General features: G+C 43.0%; 1 protein-coding gene across 7 annotated transcripts in view; it reads right to left on the bottom strand.

The window, feature by feature from the left end:
• The window catches only part of dnah14 (dynein axonemal heavy chain 14), a 362578-nt gene that overhangs the window by 323585 nt on the left and 16836 nt on the right, over nucleotides 1–22157 (bottom strand). For 6 of the 7 annotated variants that reach the window (XM_062972594.1, XM_062972581.1, XM_062972591.1 and 3 more), the window contains 4 exons: nucleotides 17968–18132; nucleotides 16720–16832; nucleotides 9184–9246; nucleotides 604–742 (listed from right to left, as the gene is read on the bottom strand). In XM_062972594.1, coding sequence (XP_062828664.1) covers nucleotides 604–742; nucleotides 9184–9246; nucleotides 16720–16832; nucleotides 17968–18132 — 480 coding nt within the window. Of the gene's footprint in view, nucleotides 1–603; nucleotides 743–9183; nucleotides 9247–16719; nucleotides 16833–17967; nucleotides 18133–22157 lie in introns of those variants that run through there. The other variant, XM_062972605.1, reaches the window with a different exon arrangement.

Genomic DNA, 22157 nt, shown 5'->3' with positions numbered 1-22157 from the left:
GATGGGGGGTGAGGGGTGGGGTGGCAGCAGCAGAAATAGCTCAATTATTGGAGCAACATTTGATGCAGTATTTTGTTCATTTTCTCTCCCATATCAGCTGAAAACAGAACTGTATACTAATTTATACTGTAGTTAGGGTAATCCCATTATAGTATTTAGTTACATTTATAACCTATTTTTTTCAGTCAATTCAAGGTAACAATTTATTTTTACAGTAATGTTATGAGGTAGACTGGACTCAGATATAGTGACCAGATCAAGTTCACCCAATATTCTATTCCTTGATTACTGGAATATGCATTAGTTTCCTAAGTTCACTCTCCCATGGCAAGCAAGTCCTCTCTCAGCACTCCTTGGGCCACAAAAGATATTTTTAATCAATTGAGCAATGACATTTACAGACAGATTTTTAAAATCTGGGTGCTTTCTCTTTGTTTTTAAATAATTTAAGTTGCTTTCAATACTGTATGTGTCTGGGTTTTCAGTTAATATCTTATTTAATTATCTGTATTTTTTAAATTATTCATGTTGTTGACTGAGATAATAAGTAAACAAATACATTTAGATTAGTATTTTTGTATTTTAAATATTGTTTCTTCTCACCTTTATAAAATGAATAGCTACATCCTCTGAAGATTTATTTCTCTTAGGGCTACTTACATCCACACATAATGCTTGGATATAAAGCAAGCAGTTTTGTAATATCTCATCAACAAAAAATAGTTGTTTGTATATCACCATTCTATAAAAAAGAAGTTTGAGATGTTAAATTCTCACTTTACAGAAATATATTTGATGTCAACACTTATTGGCATTATAAGCTGCATAGCACATCTTCAATTTAAATGTTGGGATTATGTATACTTGAAAAAACACCCCTTATTTGCTCTATTTTCCAGATCCACATGGACTCACGTTTGCCTCATTAGCACCTCATGCAGCAATCACATCTTGGCGAGTTTGTCTTTGGCATCCACACGTGTCTCCTGGGCAAGCTCATCTTGATGCGGGTTTGCATGCAAAACACTCCTACTATTTGCATATTGGTGGACTCACAGCAGTTGCCATTTCACTTTTTTTTTTCTTCCGATCATACAGGCGAATCTAAAGATTTCCAGCTAACCATTTTGTGATGCGGAGGTGTACTAATACTGATATATGAGTACACTGATCTGCTAGTAGCCACACATATATTCTTGGGGTTTCTTTTAAAAAATTATAGGTGAATGTAAAATTAAGCATTAAGCCATGAACAAATTCACGTTCTTGCAGAAACAATAATGTGATCTGCTGACTTTTATCAACCAAGCCCGGGCTGTGGTGTAGGCTGATAAAGCAGTCAGCTGCAACAAATCACTCTGACCAAGAGGTCATGAGTTCGAGGCCAGCTCGGAGCTGCGTTTGTCTCTGTCTTTGTTCTATGTTAAGGCATTGAATGTTTGCCTTATATGTGTGATGTGATCCGCCTGAGTCCCCTTCGGGGTGAGAAGGGCGGAATATAAATACTGTAAATAAATAAATAAATAAATTCAGATCACCCCCTACACCTCCCCCAGCCCCAATGCAAAAACTAACTGCTCAGGATTGCTACACAAAACAAAACCTCTGGAAATCATTTGGATCATTATTCAAAATGCTGAGTGAAAGGCAATTCTTTTTTAAATGGTTTAAAGATTAAAGATCCAATTGAGATATACATTTGTCATGAATGTTGTGTGTTAGTAAGAATTATGATTTTTATATTGGTCTGTGTAGACAGGGCCCTTGTTTACCTTCACTGTGTGATCATATTCCACCCTATTTCTAAGATTTCTGTTCAGACTTGTTCAGCTGGTTCTACACTGCCAAATAATGCAGTTTGAACTGCATTATATGGCCAGTGTAGACCCATATAAGGCAATTCAATACAGTTCAAACTGTATTATATGGATCAACAGCTACCATATATTGCAGTTCACATTGCATTCTTTGGCAGTGTAGATCCAGCCTTAGGGAGCATCTACATGTGCTGCTAAATCTGAGGTTTGTCCAGCGCAGTAGAAATCTAAGATTCCTGTGCCTATGTCTTAGGGTACATCTTCACATCCCACTAAATTTGAGGTTGGTATTGGTAGCCCATATGAAACCCATAATTCTTAACTATGGCAAAATTAGATAGCCCATGCTAACCATCTCTCCTCCTCTATCTCTTAAGAATGGGCCCGGGCTGTGGCGCAGGCGGGAGAGCAAGCCAGTGCAATTAACTGCAATGAATCACTCTGTCCAGGAGGTCATGAGTTCGAGCCCCACTCGGAGCCTATGTTTGTTTGTCTTTGTTCTATGTTAAAAGGCATTGAATGTTTGCCTATATGTGTAATGTGATCCGCCCTGAGTCCCCTTCGGGGTGAGAAGTATGGGTTGCTTACCTGTAACCATGTTTCTTCGAGTGGTCACCTGTCAAATCCACACATATGGGTTTTCCTTGCGCCTGCGCAAACAGTTCGGAATTCTCTAGAAGCTCTCAGAGATACATTTTTGGCGGAGGCCCCGCCCCAATCTCCCCTCGTTAGTATATATAGCCAGTGGGCGTGGCCGACGCCCCAGTTCCTAGCCGCGAGAGGCAGCTCAAAACTGAGGCATGACGTGCTGCGGGGAGGAAGGGCGGGGATGTGTGGATTTGACAGGTGACCACTCGACGAAACATGGTTACAGGTAAGCAACCCATACTTCTTCTACATGGTCCCTGTCAAATGCACACATATGGGTGACTAGCAAGCTACCAACCTGGTTAGGTGGGCGTCATGCCAGGCACGCTGAAAGTACGGCTCTTCCGAAAGCTGCGTTCCTCCTGGATGTAGCGTCCAGCTTGTAGTGGGACACGAAGGTAATGGGTGTGGCCCAAGTCACCGCACGGCATACGTCCTGCAACGGGACACCTTTCATGAAGGCATGAGTCGTCGACACGGCCCTGGTAGAATGTCCTTTCAACATGGCTGGAGGACTTCGGCCTGCAAGCTCGTAGGCCAACCGAATAGTCGCTACGATCCATGAAGACAAACGTTGAGGCGTTACTGGTGAACCTAGAGCGTCTCTCCTGTATTTTAAGAAGAGACGTGGCGATTTTCGGTGGGGACGTGTTCTATCCATGTAATAGGCAAGGGACCTTCTGGCATCTAGAGCATGAAGGGCAATCTCAAGCGGGGTAGTAGGATTTGGAAAAAAGGACGGCAGGATAATGTCCTGCGATGAGTGGAACATAGACACCACCTTAGGCAAGAAGGCTATATCAGTTTGAAGAACTGCTTTATCCCTATGAAAACGTAAATATGGCTCATCAGCCCTCAAAGTTCACTTGCGCGCCTTGCTGTGGTAATGGCGACGAGAAATGCTGTTTTCCATGTGAGGTATTGGAGACTAATCGATGCCATAGGTTCAAAGGGGGCTTTTGATAACTGAGATAACACCAATTCCAGGCTCCATCCGGGGGCTGGTGTACGAACCAGAGGATGGAGATTCATGTGCCCCTTGAGAAAAAGGCGAACCAAGGGGTCTGCGAAGCAAGATGGTTGCCCAGCCTTCCTACGGTACCATGATACTGCTGCCAGGTAACATTTGATGGAAGAAAGTGTTAGTCCCTTCTTTGAGAAAGAAAGAAGGAATTCTAGTAGTATCGCGGTAGAAGCCGAAGTAGGCTCAGCACCAGCTTGTTTCGCAAAGTCTGCAAAATGCTGCCACTTATACGAATAAGACTTTCTTGTGGAATCCTTATGTGCCGCAGCGATGATGGCTATTACAGGGTCCGAAAGTATCGGAGCGGTCGAATTCTCCATGCTGTTAGGCGGAGGGACCTTGCGTCCGGATGGCGAACAAGACCGTTGTGTGTGGTTAGTATGTCTGTCGTGTACTGCAGGTGCCGCAATTCGCCCTTCGACATCTGGAGAAGAGGCCCGAACCACGGTTGTCGAGGCCACCAGGGAGTTAGTAGTATGCAGTCGGTATTGTCCTCCAGTATCTTGGACAACGTTCGTGGTATTAGAGGAATTGGAGGGAAGGTGAACAATAGACCCGGGTTCCATGTGTACAAAAACGCATCCCCCAGGCATCCCGTTCCCGGGTTCCTGGGAAGGTGGGCACAGAACAGGTCGCACTGAGTATTGCTGGGTGTGGCAAAGAGATCCACCAGCGGTTGGCCCCAAAGACTGAAAATCGGTGAAAGTACTTGGGTCTTGACCCTCCACTCGTGGCAGGAATTCGGAGTCCTGCTCAATGTGTCTGCCAGTTCGTTCTCCTTCCCTGGAAGATATACTGCCAGTAGGTGGATACCTCGGGGGAGGCACCAATGCCAGATTTGCAGAGTCAGGTCAATAAGCTTTCGTGAACGAGTTCCCCCTTGTTTGTTGATGTAGAACTGAGTTGTAGTGTTGTCTGTGAGTATCCGGACCACACGTCGTCGGAGGGATGGCTCGAAAGCTCGAAGAGCCTTGAGGACAGCTAACATCTCTAAGTAATTGATGTGATGTTTCTTCTCGGTTAGAGACCACTGTCCTTGCACCCTGAGACCGGCTAGGTGGGCACCCCACCCCTGTAAGGAGGAATCCGTTGTTAGAGTCAGTGACGGTCTTGGTGTCCTGAAGGACATTCCTTTCTGAACATTGTCTCTGCACATCCACCAACGAAGAGAGTTCCGGACGGAGTTGGGGATGAGGAAAATTGTCTCTGGACTGTCGCGAAGAGGGTCGAAGACCGACAGCAGCCAAGTCTGGAGGGGGCACATGTGAAGTCTTGCATACGGTGTTACTGATGTCGTTGATGCCATGTGCCCCAACGCCACCTGCACGAGACGAGCGCTTACGCTTCTGGAAGTGAAGATCTTTGAGAGGATTGACCGCAAAGTCGTGAATCGGTCGTCTGGCAGAAAAGCCTTTTCTTGAACGGAGTCGATGAGCGCCCCAATAAACAGAATGGACTGGGAAGGCTGCAAACAAGATTTTTCTGGGTTGATAACCAAACTGAGATCCTGTAGAAGAGACAGCGTGAAATGAATATTGTCCAGTAAAGTTGATTTCGACTGCGCTACAAGTAGCCAGTCATCAATGTAAGGGTAGATGACCACGCCCTGTTGTCTGAGGAATGCGGCTACAACGGACATGCACTTAGTAAACACTCTAGGTGCAGTTGAAAGGCCAAACGGGAGAACATTAAAACAGTAACAGTTATGGCCAACTTTAAAACTGAGGAAACGGCGGTGAGACCGTCGAATTCCAATATGGAAGTAGGCGTCTTTAAGGTCCACCGTAGCGAACCACGCCCCCTCCCGTAGTAGTGACAGAATAATCGGGAGTGTTACCATCCTGAATTTCCGGGGTCTAATAAAGAAATTTAGCCCCCGTAAGTCAAGGATGGGACGAAGACCACCATCCCTCTTTGGAACCAAAAAATACTTCGAGAAAAAACAGTTATGCAGGGCATCCTCCTCTAAGCGCTTAATAGCGCCTTTGGCCAATAGTGATTGAACTTCCTCTAGTAAGGGGACAGAAGGGGGTGTTGTTTGGATATGACCTGTAGGTGGTAAGGTCTCAAATTCAATTGCATAGCCTCTACGAACAATGTCCAGCACCCATCTATCTGAAGTAATCTGAGCCCAGACATTCAGGAACGTGGCTAGACGGTCCGTGAAGGTAGGGGGATAGGAAATTGAGGAGTCATCCCGTAACAATGTGGATGCTGCAACAGGGTGGGTGCCATCAACCATAACCGGGGAAAAACCTAACTCTCCCAACGGGGAGAACGAAGACGACCTAGACGGGTAGTGGCTAAACCCGTCGCCGAGGCGCATAAGCTTGCCTGGCCCTACCCTGCGGGCGACGCCTCGATGTAGAAGATGTTCTCCTTGGGGCAGCCAACTGAGTCGGGAGACGAGGTCTTGACCCTGAGGGGACTGGGCTTGAGCGTCTGCGCTGAAAAGGAAGGTACGTAGGCCAACGTTGTCGAGGATAGGTAGGTTGTTGAGATGGTATTCCAAATCTGTGAGCCGTCTGACGCATTTGATGCGTGCGCTCAAGATTGGAGTCAGTATTGGGATTGAAGAGCCCTGACTCATCTATAGGTAAGTCTTCAATAGCTGTACGTGCGGTTGAAGACAATCCAGAGGAGCGAAGCCATGCGTGACGTCGGATAGCTACAGCATTGGCAAAGAGTTTTCCGGCTGAGTCAGCCATATGTTTGGCAAGTTCTTTTTGTAGATCAGCCAGTTGGCACGCTTCCTGCTTGAATGCTTTAGCCAAGCGCAACTCTTCAGTAGGTAGGTGCTCCAGGAGGGGGGCAATCTTGTTCCACAGGTAACTTTGGTAGGCCCCCATATAGGCTCCATAGTGGGCCAATCGAGCGTAGAGGCCCGCGGAAGTGTAAACCTTACGGCCCATAGCGTCTATCTTTTTCCCCTCCCTGTCAGCTGGGGAAACTTGGGACCTCTGCGATTGACGTGGTTGTGAGACATCCACAACTACAGAGTTAGGTTTTAATTGTTTGCCTAGCCATTCAGCAGATGTCAGATCCATACCGTATAGATTATCAGCCTTCTTTGAGATAGCTGGGATCACAGCCGGAGCCAGGTCAGGCGACTTCAGGAGGCGGAGCAGGTAAAGTAACAGAGGCAATGGTGTTGTAGCGGGGGTCTGTTGTTGCTCGCGGGGAAAAACCGGATCATCAACAGCAGCTGGGTCCTGGCGAGTGGGAAGGTTAAGCGCCCTTGCTAGACGAGAAATCAAAGAGGAGAACCCCCACAGTTCCTCTGGAGAATCGCAGTCCACATCTGGTACTGCTGCAGTAAGTTGAGAGCCCTCAACCTCTGCCGCCGAGGTTGAGTCAGACTCTATGACATTTCCTACATCACCTGGCTCTTGTGCCTGCTGAAGAAGAGGCGCTGTTTGAACAGGCTGAGTTGTTTGGGCCGTGATTTGAGAGGGGTTTGTGGTTCTTGGAGCTATAGGTTGGCCTGCAGGCATTGCAGCCGAAGCTGTGGTCGGGAGTTGCGGGGCACCTTGAGTTTGCCTCGTTGGTACTCGCTCACCCCCTGGAGTGGGCGCTTGCATCTGATCCCTTAAGGAATTGCGTCAATGTCTATGGCAACGTGAGATGAAACGAAAATAATCCCGAGTATAAATAGGGTCACCATGAAAGTAAAAGGGGGAGGGAGATCTAGAACCGCGAGAAAAGCCCCTCATGGAGGAGTCTCGGGACCAAGAGCCATGCCCCTCATCCTCGGTGTCGGAGCTCCATGATCCCGAAGAGGAGAGGGAGCGGTAATGCCTCCGTCGGTAGCGACGTGATCGACTTCTCCTCGAAGTCGATCTGCCTTGGCGACGGAAGGCATTCTCCCTTTCCAAAGGTCCCTCGCTTGATACTGAAGGCACTATCGGGACCGAAGCTGCAAGATCTCCGGTTTCACCACCTTCCCTCTCCAGGGCAGGCGCAGGAGGTGTGGCTGCCAAGGCCTCTTCTCCTGTTACCAGCTCTCCTCCCGATGACGGGAGGGGCGCTGCGGGCGCGGGCTCTAACTCCGGGAGGGAGGAACCGCCCTCTTCTGGTTGCAGAAGTAGCTGGGGAAGATCCGAGAGCAAAGCCTGGTTGCTAAAAATGCTATATCCTTCCGCCGGGCTCAGTTCCAGCAAGGAGGCAGAGAATCCTTGAGAGGAAAGGCCGACTGCATTTTCTACCTCAGCTGCGGACTTTTTAATGGCTTTCCCTCCAGGGAGAGGCTTCAATTTCTTAACTTTTGGTTTCTTTGCCAGCGGAGGCCTGACCTCGGAAAGCCCAGCCACAGGTAAGTTTCCATTCGCCAAAGGATCTGGTATAACAACAGCTCCCGTCAACGAGGTTTGAGCCGGGGGCTCTGATACTGCCCTTTTCATTGGCTGAATGGATGGTGGCAAAAGGGCCTGCTCATACAAGAGGGCCTTGAGGCGGGTTTCACGGTTTTTGCGGGCCTGTGGTGTAAAGGCCTGACAGATAGGGCAGGAACGGGCCGCATGACCCTCTCCCAGGCAAAGGAGACACATAGAATGTCCATCTGTGTCAGGAAGTTTCCCCCCACATTGGGAGCACTTCTTAAACAAGGCGGCCATCTTATAGCAGGTAGGGGGGGAAAACTGGCCTGAGTTGATGTAGCCGTAGGTCAAACAAGTCCAAAAACGACGCGCAAAAGAGTAGTCAGAAGTCCGTTGGTCAATGAAGGATTAAAGATTAACGAGAGAGCTAAGAGATTTCTAACTGTCCGACGCGGCGGAAAAAAGGAACTGGGGCGTCGGCCACGCCCACTGGCTATATATACTAACGAGGGGAGATTGGGGCGGGGCCTCCGCCAAAAATGTATCTCTGAGAGCTTCTAGAGAATTCCGAACTGTTTGCGCAGGCGCAAGGAAAACCCATATGTGTGCATTTGACAGGGACCACGTAGAAGAAGGGCGGAATATAAATGCTGCAAATAAATAAATAAATAAATAAATGTAGTAACAGCAGTTCTGGATTAAAACAAGGGTTTACCCTATTCCACTATTTAGTGACCAGATATCTGTGGTAAGCTCAGCACAAAACATAATACAATTTTGGCTTCTGCAACCCTGAGGGGTAAGTACTATAAAGAAATAAATTGCCTCTGATAATGGAGACAATACATACTCATCATGGGGAATAGCAATTTCAAACCTTATCTTTAAGGTGTGTATCAGCATCAACATGCACGTGAATGAATATGCCCTGCCCACCCTTCATGGAAAAGAGTGCTTTTGGACTCTTTTAATAATCACTGTCCCCACATATGCCAAAAGAGATTTGACAGCTAAATTTCTTCCAGCAGGACTGCCCAGTCAATTTTAAACTGTGAATTTTAAGTTTTCATTCTATTTATATTTTAATATATGTATTTATATTGCATTTTATATTGTATTTTAATACTTGACCTATGTATTTTTAATATATGTATTTTGTAGCAGTGTGTTTTAAAGTCTGTATTTTATGACAATGTGTTTTATTTGTGTTGGGGCCCTACCTAGAGCTGTAGGTAACAAAATTGATCATCAACATACATCGAGAATGGTCTGAAATGTTTGATTCCAATTTTTATCACAATATAAAGCTACAATTATTATGTATTCTAGAGATATGTTCTTAAACTATTCTGTGCTCATAACATCTCTTCACACTTACTTGCTCTTCTTTACTTTTGATCTCCTAACGTTGCTTTTCCACACAATAAAATATTTAATTTTTCTGGAAAAAAAGAAAAGATTTTAAGAAAAATAGGGAGAAAGTGGAAATGGGATTTCATTTAGAAAAGCACGTATTCAAAAGATTAAGACACTCCTGTGTGGCCCTAAGTTAGAGAACGATGTTAATCCAAAATGTCATGGAGGGGCTCAGAACGCAGGAACTTGATGTGAAGAAACAGGCCCGCGTTGTGGCGCAGGCTGGAGAGCAGCCAGTTGCAACCAGCTGCAATGAATCACTCTGACCAGGAGGTCATGAGTTCGAGGCCCGCTCGGAGCCTATGTTTGTCTTGTCTTTGTTCTATGGTAAAGGCATTGAATGTTTGCCTATATGTGTAATGTGATCCACCCTGAGTCCCCTTCGGGGTGAGAAGGGCGGAATATAAATGCTGTAAATAAATAAATAAATAAGAAATAGATCAAACATTTGGGGCAAATTCTGAATGTGTTACAAAAACAAATGCTTACAGATATGGCTGTAACATCTGTCAAGAGGAGATTAAGAGTCTCAATCCTCAGATGGCAACTGGGAGACCCTGTAAAAATGGATGTCAAGAAAACTGTAATTTTGAAAGACTTTGGATAGAGTAGTGATTCCCAAAGTGGGCACTACCTCCCCCCGGTGGGCACTGGATTGATCCAGGGGGGCTGTGATGGCACCTATTAGGACACGGGGGTGGGGCCAGGAGAGGGGCGGGGCCTCTTCCCAAGTGCCGGAGACAGGGTTGAGCCCCTGAGACGCCTACTAGGACAGAGGGGGCGGAGCTAGAGGAGTGGGCATGGCTTCTTCCCAATAGCCCGAGACAGGGCTGAGAATCTATCTCCTGAGATGCCTGTTAGGGCACAGTGGGCAGAGCTAGAGAAGGGGGTGGGGACTCCTTCCAAGAGCCCGAGACAGGGCTGAGCCTCTATACTTCTCCTGAGAGGCCTTTTAGGACTAAAGGGCAGGGCCTCTTCCCAAGAGCCTCTGTATACCTCCCCTGAGGCACTTGTTAGAACACGGGGGGCGTGATATAGAGGCCCCACCCCCTGTGTCCTGGCAGGTGCCGCAGGACAGAGTTCTGCTCAGCCCTGCCTCAGAGCTTGGAACGCCGCCCATCCCAGTCCTGGCCGCCCATTTTTGGCCCCTCCCACATCCCCACCCCCCTCCCAGCCCTGCATCTTGGACTAGGTGAGAGCCCCGCCCTCTGGAGCAAGAGCCATGCCCACCCCCTCTAAGCCAGGAGGCGTTGAGTAATATTTTTTCTGGAAAGGGGGCGGTAGGCCAAATAAGTTTGAGAACCACTGGGATAGAGCATAAGAGTCTGTGAAATGGTCAAAATGTCAGACTCAGCTTAGGATCCCAGAAAAATTATTGTTATTAATATTAATTTTAATATTATTAAGACCCATTAGTACACATCAGATATCATGGGGAAGCACTCCTCTCTCAGACTCAGCTTAGGGTCCCAGAATAACTGTTGTTATTAATTTTAATATTAAGACCCATTAGTACCCATCAGATGTCATGGTGAGGCACTCCTCTCTCAGTCTCAGTTTAGGGTCCCAGAATAACTAGTTATTAATATTAATATTAAGACCGATTAGTACACATCAGATGTCATGGAAAAACACTCCTCTCTCAGACTCAGTTTAGGGTCCCAGAATAACTATTTATTTATTTATTTATTTATTTATCTATCTATCTAGCTCTACTCTGCATTTCTCTACCCCGAAGGGGACTCAAGGCAGCTTATATATGGCAAACATTAGATGCCTTAAAATACATAGAGACTTAAAATCAATTAAATTTAAAATTAATACATATTAAACATTTAAAAATTACATTCAATATTAAAGTCACATCATCTGAAAATCATAGTCCAAGGCTGTTCCATTGTCAATTATCCATAATTCCAAGTCTAATAATGCATTGTACTAATCACCAAAAGCCTGATCTCAGAGTCAAATTTTTGCTTTCCTTATGAAGGCTAGAAGGGAGGGGGCTGATCTACCATCGCTGGGGAGAGTTCTACAGTCGAGGGGCCACCACTGAGAAGGGCCTGTCTCTCATCCCCCAAGCCATGCTTGCAAAGCAGGCGGGACCGAGAGCAGGACCTCCCCAGATGATCTTAATCTCCAAAGTGGCTCATAGGGGAGATACGTTCAGACAGGTAAACTGGGCTGGAACCTTTTAGGGCTTTATAGGCTAAAGGCAGCACTTTGAATTGTGCTCGGTAGCAAACTGGCAGCCAGTGGAGCTGGTGTAACAAGAGAGTTGTGTACGCTACTCCAGAGAGCAGCCTGGCTGCCGCCCGTTGAACCAGCTGGAGCTTCCAAGCAGTCTTCAAAGGCAACCCCACATAGAGCATGTTGCAGTAGTCTATTCGGGATGCAACAAGAGCGTGGACCACAGTGGCCAAGTCAGGCTTCCCAAGGTGCAGGCGCAACTGGTGCACAAGTTTTAATTGTGCAAAAGCTCCCCTAGCCACTGCTGAGACTTGGGGTTCTAGGCTCAACAATGAATCTATAATCACTCCCAAGCTGCGCCTTCAGGAGGAGTGTAACCCCATCCAGCACAGACTGTAACCCTATGCCTGTTCAGCCTTACGACTGACCAAGAGGACCTCTGTCCTGTCTGGATTCAATTTCAATTTGTTCGCCCTCATCCAGTCCGACACAGCTGCCAAGCTCGGGTTCAGGACCTGCACAGTCTCCTTAGGGACAAGTGGAAAGGAGTGACAGTTGGACATTATCTGCGTACAAATGACATCGTACTCCGAAACTCCTGATGATCTCTCCCAATGGCTTCATGTAGATGTTAAACAACATGGGGGACAGTACTGAGCCCTGCAGGACCCCACAAGACAATGGTTGCGGGGCCGAGCAGGTGTCCCCAGCAACACCTTCTGGGATTGACCCTCCAGGAAGGACTGGAGCCATTGCAGAACAGTATCTCCGAGCCCCATTCTTGTGAGGTGTCCCAGAAGGATACCATGGTCAATGATATCAAAGGCTGCTGAGAGGTGCAGCAGAACTAACAGGGACACATTCCCCCTGTCCAGTTCCCGGGGTAGATCATCTACTAAGGCTGTTTCAGTTCCATGTCCCAAAACAGTTAATATTATTAACACCCATCAGATGTCATTGGGAAGCAGACCTCTCTCAGATTCAGCTTTGGGTACCAGAGTAACTATCGTTATTTATATTAATATTATTATTAACACCCATTGGTACACATCAGCTGTAATGGGAAATCAGCCCTCTGCTTATCATTACAGGGCCAAAACAAAAGGAAAACGAAAGCAAGTGTGCGGCTTTCATTTTCATGTTGCCTCTCATTTCCTACAAAAATGTCATCATTCGTTTTGTGTAAATGAACGGTTGAAACAAAGATAGCACAAAAGGAAAAAAAATTGTGCACGTATATATACTTTTAAATACTTATTACCGCCTCATTCAAGAACCTCTAGGATAATAGAGGGGTTAGTACCCCCTAATTAATTTGGATCATTTTGGAGGATGATAGTGATACATAGTAAATTTTGTCTGCACAATACTAATTTACTGACTAATAGATTAAACTAAAGATTTAGATTATTTAAACAATAATTAAAATCTTACAAAAGAGTTAAAAGAAATAATCTAAATAAGAACAATCAATATGAACTTTTAATGAAGAGGACTTGGAGGAGAAGACAAGAAGAACATGGAACAATACAGAAAAGATAAGAAGATATGACTATTAGGTTTAAAATTAGATGACACTATTACTCCTCTTTTTGTTATAGAGGATATATGGCATTTGTAATACTTTTAATACGTTAAGTAATGTAAGTGTAATAGATATGAAGAATTAGATGTAACAACTACAATTTTGTACAATGTCTTTCCCTCGTTCCCTCAACTCACTCCCTCTTCCCCGGAGACAAACTAGATATTTATAGAGTTAACCTACTAACAATAATTCAATTACCCCTACCCTCACTTTTTTTCCTTTTTACCTGACTGTTCCATTTTCCCTTTCGTGTGAAAAAAACATTTGGAAATATTGAATAAAATATTATTTAATTTTTTAATAAAAAGATTAAGACATAATGTATACTGTAATTTGGTTTCCTATAATTATCATCAGAAAAAAATATTACATTGACATCTGCTCCTTCTAGAAGGGCTCAAATTAAATAGTGACAGCTGATTTTACATATGTAAAAAAGATTCTTATCACAAAGAATTTAGATGCTAAATTTCTTTCCTGTAAGCTGTCCTAGCCTAGTTTCTTCTTGCACTCTAGGGAGAAGGGAAGGACAATGAAGAAGAAAGAAAAATACATATATTCAAATGATTTGCAAAAATGTTTCAATTGGTTAGAAAATGTATTGTTGATAGCCACTGATGCAGGCAAAACATCAAGAGAGAATGCTACTGGAACATGGCCATACAGCCCAAAAGTGATTAGGAAATGCCATACATTAGAAAACATTGTTGTGTCAGCTCAGGCTCACCCTCCTTGAAGATTTCATCAGGGATCCCACTGGGGACATGAGAGAAGCTTTTCAGAAGTATGATAACATATATGTGCGTCCTATGGCCAACGTCTATGTAGACAGCTAATTCTCTCACACTAGAAGCAACTTGCAGTATGTTCGCTTCTGACACAATAAAAAAGGAACCCCATCAAGTCCGCAAGCTTTGTTATTTTTTTTTAGTTGATTTACAGCTTTGCTGATTTCCTCCAAGCTAGGCTGGGACTTGCAGTTCAATAGCATCTAGGGCAGGGGTCCCCAAACTTTTTTAAACAGGGGGCCAGTTCACGGTCCCTTAGACCATTGGAGGGCTGGACTATAGTTTTAAAAAACCATGAACAAATTCCTATGCACACTTCACATAAATTATTTTGAAGTAAAAAAACAAACAAAAAGGGAACAAATACAGCTTCAATGTTAATAATAATCATATCATCATCATCATCATCATAAAAATAATGAAGAGGGTTGAAAGAGACCTCCTGGGGCCATCTACTCCAACCCCCTTCCGCCTTTGTGCACCAAAAGATAATCAAAGGAGGGGAGTCCGCATGGTGAGGTAAAGAGGGAGGCCACTTCCTTTCACCACAGGCACGCCTCCATTGTTGTTTTGCTGACCAACAGCAGCAGCAGCAGCAACAGCAACAATAATACTGTAATAATCAGGGTTGGAAGAGACTGCTAGCCTTCAAGAAAAATGAATCCACAACAGGGCTGCCAAGTTTTCTTTCAGTCATTCACATTGGAATGACTGAGGAGGAGGGAGAGGCACACGCGGACTCCGTGCTTGTTTGCTGCGCACACATGTGCCTCGCTCTAACTCTGGCTATGCGAATTCCGTCCTTGTGAATGTGCGTGCGTAGCAAAACAACAACGGAGGTGTGCCTGTGGTGAAAGAAAGAGGCCTCCCTCTTTACCTCACCATGCAGACTCCCTCCTTATTTTGCCGCACGCACATCCACAAGGAGGGAGGTCTCTTCCTTTCGCCACAAGGATTCCTCCGTTGTTTCACCTCCTCTATCGCTGAGGAAGGCGCGCACAGGGCAAGAGAGCAGGGAAAAGTGCTCACCTTTCCTGCCTCCTCACTCGCCTCGCATGCTTCTTTCCCGCTTCCGAGGAAGGCGTGCACGGGGCGAGCGAGGAGGTGGGAAAGGTGAGTGCCTTTCCCTGCTCCCTCACCCCGTGAGCGCCTTCTTTGGCAGCGATGGCGGGAAAGGAGTGTGCAGGGCAGGCAAGGAGGCGGGAAAGGTGAGCACCTTTCTCTGCTCCCTTGCCCCATGCGTGCCTTTCTCGGGGGAGGAGGAGGGAGCTACTGTTGCGGGGGCCAGATAAATGGCTCCAATGGGCCACATGTGGCCCGCAGGCTATAGTTTGGGGACTCCTGATCTAGGATGTTATAAGATTCCCACTGCTGTTATAGTCCAATCTATATATATATAAATGAGTGATGGAATCCCGGCAACCAACAAAACTAAAGGCCCCCCAACCTCGAAAATTGACAGCACAACCCCTCATCCACGCCTCTAGGTTGATACAACCAAAAGGAAAGAAAACTAAGGTCCTAGAGGGAGAGGAATAATTGTTTTTAGCCAATTGCTGCCAGTTAGAAGGCTAAGCTCCGCCCACTTGGTCTCCTAGTGACCCACTCACCCAGGGGACAGGCAGAGTTAGGCCTCACTTAGGCCTCTTCCACACTGCCTATAAAATACAGATTATCAGATTCGAAGTGGATTATATGGCAGTGTAGACTCAAGGCCCTTCCACACAGCTATATAACCCATTTATAATCTTATATTATCTGCTTTGAACTGGATTATCTTGATTCCACACTGCCATATAATCTACTTCAGTGTGCATGTTATACAGCTGTGTAGAAGGGGCCTCATATAATCCAGTTCTAAGCAGATAATATAAGATTATAAATATACAGTAGAGTCTCACTTATCCAACATAAACAGGCCGGCAGAACGTTGGATAAGTGAATATGTTGGATAATAAGGATTCTACCATGCAGGAGGACACGATCCAACCACTCCTGACAGATGCCCATCCAATATCTGCACAATAATAATACACATCGAATCATAGCATCAGACAGTTAGGAGACACCCCTAAAGGCCATCCAGTCCAACCCAATTCTGCCATGCAGGACAGAATCCAACCACTCCCAACAGACGGCCACCCAGCCTCTCAACACTAATAATAACAACAACAACAACAACAACAACAACATACAATCCTAAGGTTTGGAGCGACCCCTAAGAATCATCCAGATCAACTTCCTTCTATCATGCAGGAGGACACAATCCAAGCACTCCTGACAGATGGCCATCCAGCCTCTACATAATAATGATGATGATGAACATTATAATAACAATAGTAATAGTAATAGTAATAATAATAATAATAGAAGCATAGAATCCAAGAGTTTGCAGAGACCCCTAAGGGCCATCCAGCCCAACCCTTTCTACTATGCAGCAGGACACAATCCAAGCATTCACAACACATGGACAACGTATAAATACTATACAATACTACACAGGGACATAGACCCCCTCTACCCTCACCACTTAGTACACAAACAACCAAATCCATACTAAACATAAAGACAACCATACAACAGACATTCAATACCACCACTACCTCAACAATTTCTCACCAACCCCACCAGACAACGCCACAGCAACGCGTGCTAGTTTAATATATAGTCCATACTTATAATTCTTTTGACTTCTAGATTTTTGTATTCTGAATGTAATACAGCAATTTCAATAAAACTGTAAATTTTAAAAACCGCGTTCTGTGAAAAATTGTGAGAGTTTGAACTAATATATACCTTAAATCCTTATACAAAAATGTCTGCAAATCAGTAGTAGCAAATTATCTTACATAAAGATTTCATGTTGTATCAGAAAATGCTTTCCTATATGTGGAAGAGTACTTCTTGCTCAAACTTATACTTAAGGTCTTACCTGAAGTTAAAACAGATCTTAATACTACGTAAGGCATAATAAAGTTGTCTTTCATATAACCATTCTATTACTGGTCTTATTTCCATTTTTTCTTCTCCACACACCAAGGTAAACTAGAAAAATTGAGGAAAACCAGATTTAGGAATTCAGAGTTGAAAATTAATAGTCTGAACAATTATGAAATTATTTTCATAATTATGAAATATTTTATATTAGCACTTTCTTTTACATGAGATGAATGATTATTTAGACTTACAATATGCTCTTTGAAGACTTCTGTTTCTGTAAGTTACATTAATTTTTGTATGGCTTCAAAAATTTCTCAAAGATAAGCATAAATGTCAACAGTTTCCATAAAATAACGGAAAGAAAACGTGATTGAAAATTTTATTTTGCATTATTCATTCTTACCTCTAGGTGGGGATGGTGAATGATCAAAAACAACAATAATTGAATAAATCATTCTTTGAATCTTATATCCACTTAAAAAAATAAAAGAAGAATTGACCGTATGGCTTGCAATCAACTTTTTTAATTAATTAAAAGAAGATTAATACTTCTTTTAAAATAAATTCATATTACAATGTATAGTCATGAATAAAATGACCTCATGTATAAATACAGAACAGGTTTTCAGGGCAAAATTAAGGATTTTACTACAGCCCATGGCTAAGTTAAAGGTAAAATATAGGGGCTTGTAACAAATCTTTCCTTTTAAAAATGCATAGAAGGAACATACTTAGGAAGAACTAAAGAAGAAAGGATCTGTTTGTCTACATGTATACAAATACAATGTCTACATCTATCCAAATACAGATAAAGGACTATAAATGAGGAAATGGAATGAGAATGCACCATGGAAAAAAAGGAAGAAAAAAGATTAAGGAAGAAACAAACTGCTTTTAGGGAGGCAGTGTGAAGACAGTGATGAGAGGCAGATAAAAAGTTTCTTGGTGTAGTATAGAAGCAGTGCTCCCACACTATTGTTCCTTCATTGCCAAAACAAAGAAAGGCAATTCTCCCTTTTTCTTTACTTTGTTTTTCGGTTTGAGCGGCATTAAGCAGCAACATTGGTGAGCCTGAATAATATTTTTGGGCAGTTGAGGTGAAGCGGACAGTGACTGCCCTTTTAATAGGAGTCTTTCTGCACAAAACTACAGCATGTGTAATAAAGATTTGCTATATAAGCCTTGCAAGACTTGGCAGTCAATAGTTTAAAATTGTGGACTGGGAAAGAATTAATATTACCTTGGAAATATATGAAGCTGTAATAGTCCAATATTCTTTAAATTGTCTAGCCAAATTTGCCGAAACCACTTGAAGGTCATAAGGATCATAGGCTGCTTTAGGATCATCCCTGCTTCTTATGAGACAGTATACATACTCTCCATCATCTTTCTGTAATGAAACACTCTGATTCCAGAAAATAAATCAATAGATTATTTTATGTAAAGATTAAAATATATACATCTTTTTACATGTTTTTCTCAAATTGTACCAAAATTGTGGGAAGTATTAACTAATTTAAAATAAATTCAAGAAAAACAGAATAGAAGTTACTTGTACCAGACTATGTATTTGAAAAATTTGCAAGTATTGATTAGCAAAGAAAAATAAAGTGAGTTTATAACTTAAACAGACATCTGATCTTCAAACTAATAGATGCCTTGCTCCAAAGAACACACTTGGGTCCAACTAGATAACGGGTCCCCAAAGGCCTGCGTGACAGATGTGGCCCTCCAAGGTCATTTATCCAGCCCCCGCCCTACACTTTAGACTTAGGGTGCCCTAAGTCTGAAACAACTTGAAGGCACACAGCAATAACAATCCGAATTAACTTGACTCTCATCAGCTAAAGGCAGACCCACACTTCCCATTGAAATACTGGTAAGTTTATGTTGGTTAAAATTGTTTTTCATTTTAAATGCTGTATTCTTCTTTCATATTTTTTCATAATTTATTATAGTCTCCTATGTGCGAATCTTTCCCAGACAGCAACACATTCTTTTTCTATTACAGTCATTAGGTATTTAACCCTTTTCCAAAAATTTTGTACATTGCCCTGCCTCAACCTAAATAACTACTCAAACATTTAAACAATGTAACATTGCAAATTAATGCTCAAATAGAATTGATATATTCCCAAGCTTTAACATTAGGGAGATTTAAAAAATTAATCCAACACTGACTGCAGCACCATTCTCCAGAAACCTGCAGTCGCCAATCTAAATTATCTTGTAATCTCTCACAAATGTTGTTGGATCCTTCCACCCTAATTTTGCAAATGCCTTTTAAAAAATGAGGCAATGTATATGCTGCAGTTATTGACATCAACCTCACTGAATGAAGCTTCGTAACTAAATTGTACCACAAGTAAATCTATATTTTCAACCATCAAGCTATGACCTGTTTGAATGCTTTCTGGACCAAATGAATAAGCCTTCTGTCTGAATTCTATTTGTTCTGTTTACGTTTATCTTCACAGCTTGTCTAACATCAAAAACATGTCAGACTTCCTCCCCTGAATGCTATGGATTTTAACAGAATATTTGTAAGGATATTGTATTAAATCCTATTCCAATGAAGACACTTTGGTACAAAAGATGAATCTAACAATAAAACTACCTTATCTTTCTCTGATAAAAAGATGTGGATAAACTGATAACACTGCCGGCTTTGACATACATCTTCCTAATGTTGTTGCGACTAATAGTAGCCATTTTAAATGAAAGTAAGCCATGTGATGTGTCTCTTATTTGTTCAAAGGGCATTCAAAACTAAATTCAAATCCCAAGTCAGGAATCTATGAGCTTTTTGATTTTTTCATATCAGGAGTGATTTGAGAAACTGCAAGTTGCTTCTGGTGTGAGAGAATTAGCCGTCTGTAAGGAGGGGACGCCCGGATGTTTTAATGTTTTACCATTCTTGTGAGATGACTTCAAACTACAGGAAAGGAGATTCCACCTGAACATCAGGAAGAACTTCCTCACTGTGAGAGCTGTTCGACAGTAGAACACTCTCCCCCGGGCTGTGGTGGAGGCTCCTTCTTTGGAGGCTTTTAAGCAGAGGCTGGATGGCCATCTGTCAGGGGTGCTTTGAATGCGATTTCCTGCTTCTTGTTGGACTGGATGGCCCATGAGGTCTCTTCCAACTCTACTATTCTATGATTCAGTTAGTGATATGGGGAAATTTCAAAGTTATATCCCGCCCTTCTCACCCGAAGGGACTCAGGGCGGTGTACACAATTGGCAACAATTCGATGCCTACACATAATTAAAACAATGAAAATCCAATTAAAACAATATAAAAATATAAATATATAAATATAAAAATATATAAATATAAATAGTAAGGTAAAGGTTTTCCCCTGCTACAGGCTTGGTTGGCGCTTATCTCCATTTCTAAGCCAAAAATTGTCCATAGACACCTCCTGTGGCTGGCATGACTGCATGGAACGCTGCTACCTTCCCGCTGGAGTGGTACCTATTGATCTACTCACATTTGCATGTTTTCGAACTGCTAGGTTGGTAAGAGCTGGGGCTAACAGCGGGCACTCATTCCACTTAGTTCAGCAGCTCAGCGCTTTAACGCACTGTGCCACCAGGGCCCTCCATAAATATAAATATAAAAATATAAAACACTAGCTGTGCCCGGCCACGCATTGCTGTGGCGTTGTCTGGTGGGGTTGGTGAGAACTTATTGAGGTAGTGGTGGTATTGAATGTCTGTTGTGTGGTTGTCTTTATGTTTAGTATGCATTTGGCTGTTTGTGTACTGTGAAAGTGGTGAGAGTAGAGGAGGTCTATGTCCCTGTGTAGTATTGTATAGTATTTATACGTTGTCCGTGTGTTATGAATGCTTGGATTGTGTCCTGCTGCATAGTAGAAAGGGTTGGGCTGGATGGCCCTTAGGGGTCTCTCCAAACTCTTGGATTCTATGCTTCTATTATTATCATCATTATTATGTAGAGGCTGGATGGCCATCTGTCAGGAGTGCTTGGATTGTGTCCTCCTGCATGGTAGAAATTGATCTGGATGATCCTTAGGGGTCACTCCAAACCTTAGGACTGTATGATGTTGTTATTATTATTAGTAGTATTGAGAGGCTGGATGGCCATCTGTTCGGAGTGCTTGGATTGTGTCCTGCATGGCAGAATTGGGTTGGACTGGATGGCCTTTAGGGGTGTCTCCTATCTTTCTGATGCTATGATTCGATGTGCATTATTATTGTGCAGATATTGGATGGGCATCTGTCAGGAGTGGTTGGATTGTGTCCTCCTGCGTGATACAAGAAAGTTGAACTGGATGATCCTTAGGGGTATCTGCTAACCTTAGGATTGTATGATATTATTATTATTATTATTATTATTATTATTATTATTATTATTGAGAGGCTGGGTGGCCATATGTTGGGCGTGCTTGGATTGTGTCATCCATGGCAGAATTGGGTTGGACTGGATTACCACAGTAATTATTTCATATTACAGTAGAATCTCACTTATCCAACATTCGCTTATCCAATGTTCTGGATTATCCAACGCAGTCTGCCTTTTAGTAGTCAATGTTTTTGTAGTCAATGTTTTAAATTCATTGTGATATTTTGGTGCTAAATTTGTAAATACAGTAATTACAACATAGCATTACTGAGCATTGAACTACTTTTTCTGTCAAATTTGTTGTATAACATGATGTTTGATGCTTAATTAGTATAATCATTACCTAATTTGATGTTTAATCGGCTTTTCCAGAATCCCTTCTTATTATCCAACATATTCACTTATCCAACGTTCTGCTGGCTTGGATGAGTGAGACTCTACTGTATTTATAATCTTGTATTATCTGCTTAGAACTGGATTATATGACGCCTCTTCTACACAGCTGTATGAAATGCACACTGAAGTGAATTACAGTAGAGTCTCACTTATCCAACGTTCTGGATTATCCAACGCATTTTTGTAGTCAATGTTTTCAATGCATTGTGATATTTTGGTGCTAAATTTGTAAATACAGTAATTACTACATAGCATTAATGTGTAATGAACTACTTTTTCTGTCAAATTTGTTGTATAACATGATGTTTTGGTGCTTAATTTGTAAAATCATAACCTATTTTGATGTTTAATAGGCTTTTTCTTAATCTCTCCTTATTATCCAACATATTCGCTTATCCAATGTTCTGCCGGCCCGTTTATGTTGGATGTAAGACTCTACTGTATCCGGCAGTGTAGACTCAAGATAATCCAGTTCAAAGCAAATAATATAAGATTATAAATGGGTAATATAGCTGTGTGGAAGGGCCTTGAGTCTACACTGCCATATAATCCAGTTAAAATCAGATAATCTGTATCTTATAGGCAGTATGGAAGAGGCCTGAGGCCTAACTGTGCCTGTCCCCTGGGATGAGTAGGTTGCTAGGAGACCAAGTGGGCAGAGTTTAGCC

Source organism: Anolis carolinensis, chromosome 1, assembly GCF_035594765.1.
Source record: "Anolis carolinensis isolate JA03-04 chromosome 1, rAnoCar3.1.pri, whole genome shotgun sequence".
NCBI classification, from domain to species: domain Eukaryota; kingdom Metazoa; phylum Chordata; class Lepidosauria; order Squamata; family Dactyloidae; genus Anolis; species Anolis carolinensis.
Note: the sequence above shows the minus strand (reverse complement) of the source record. Positions and strands in the feature narration are given on the sequence as shown.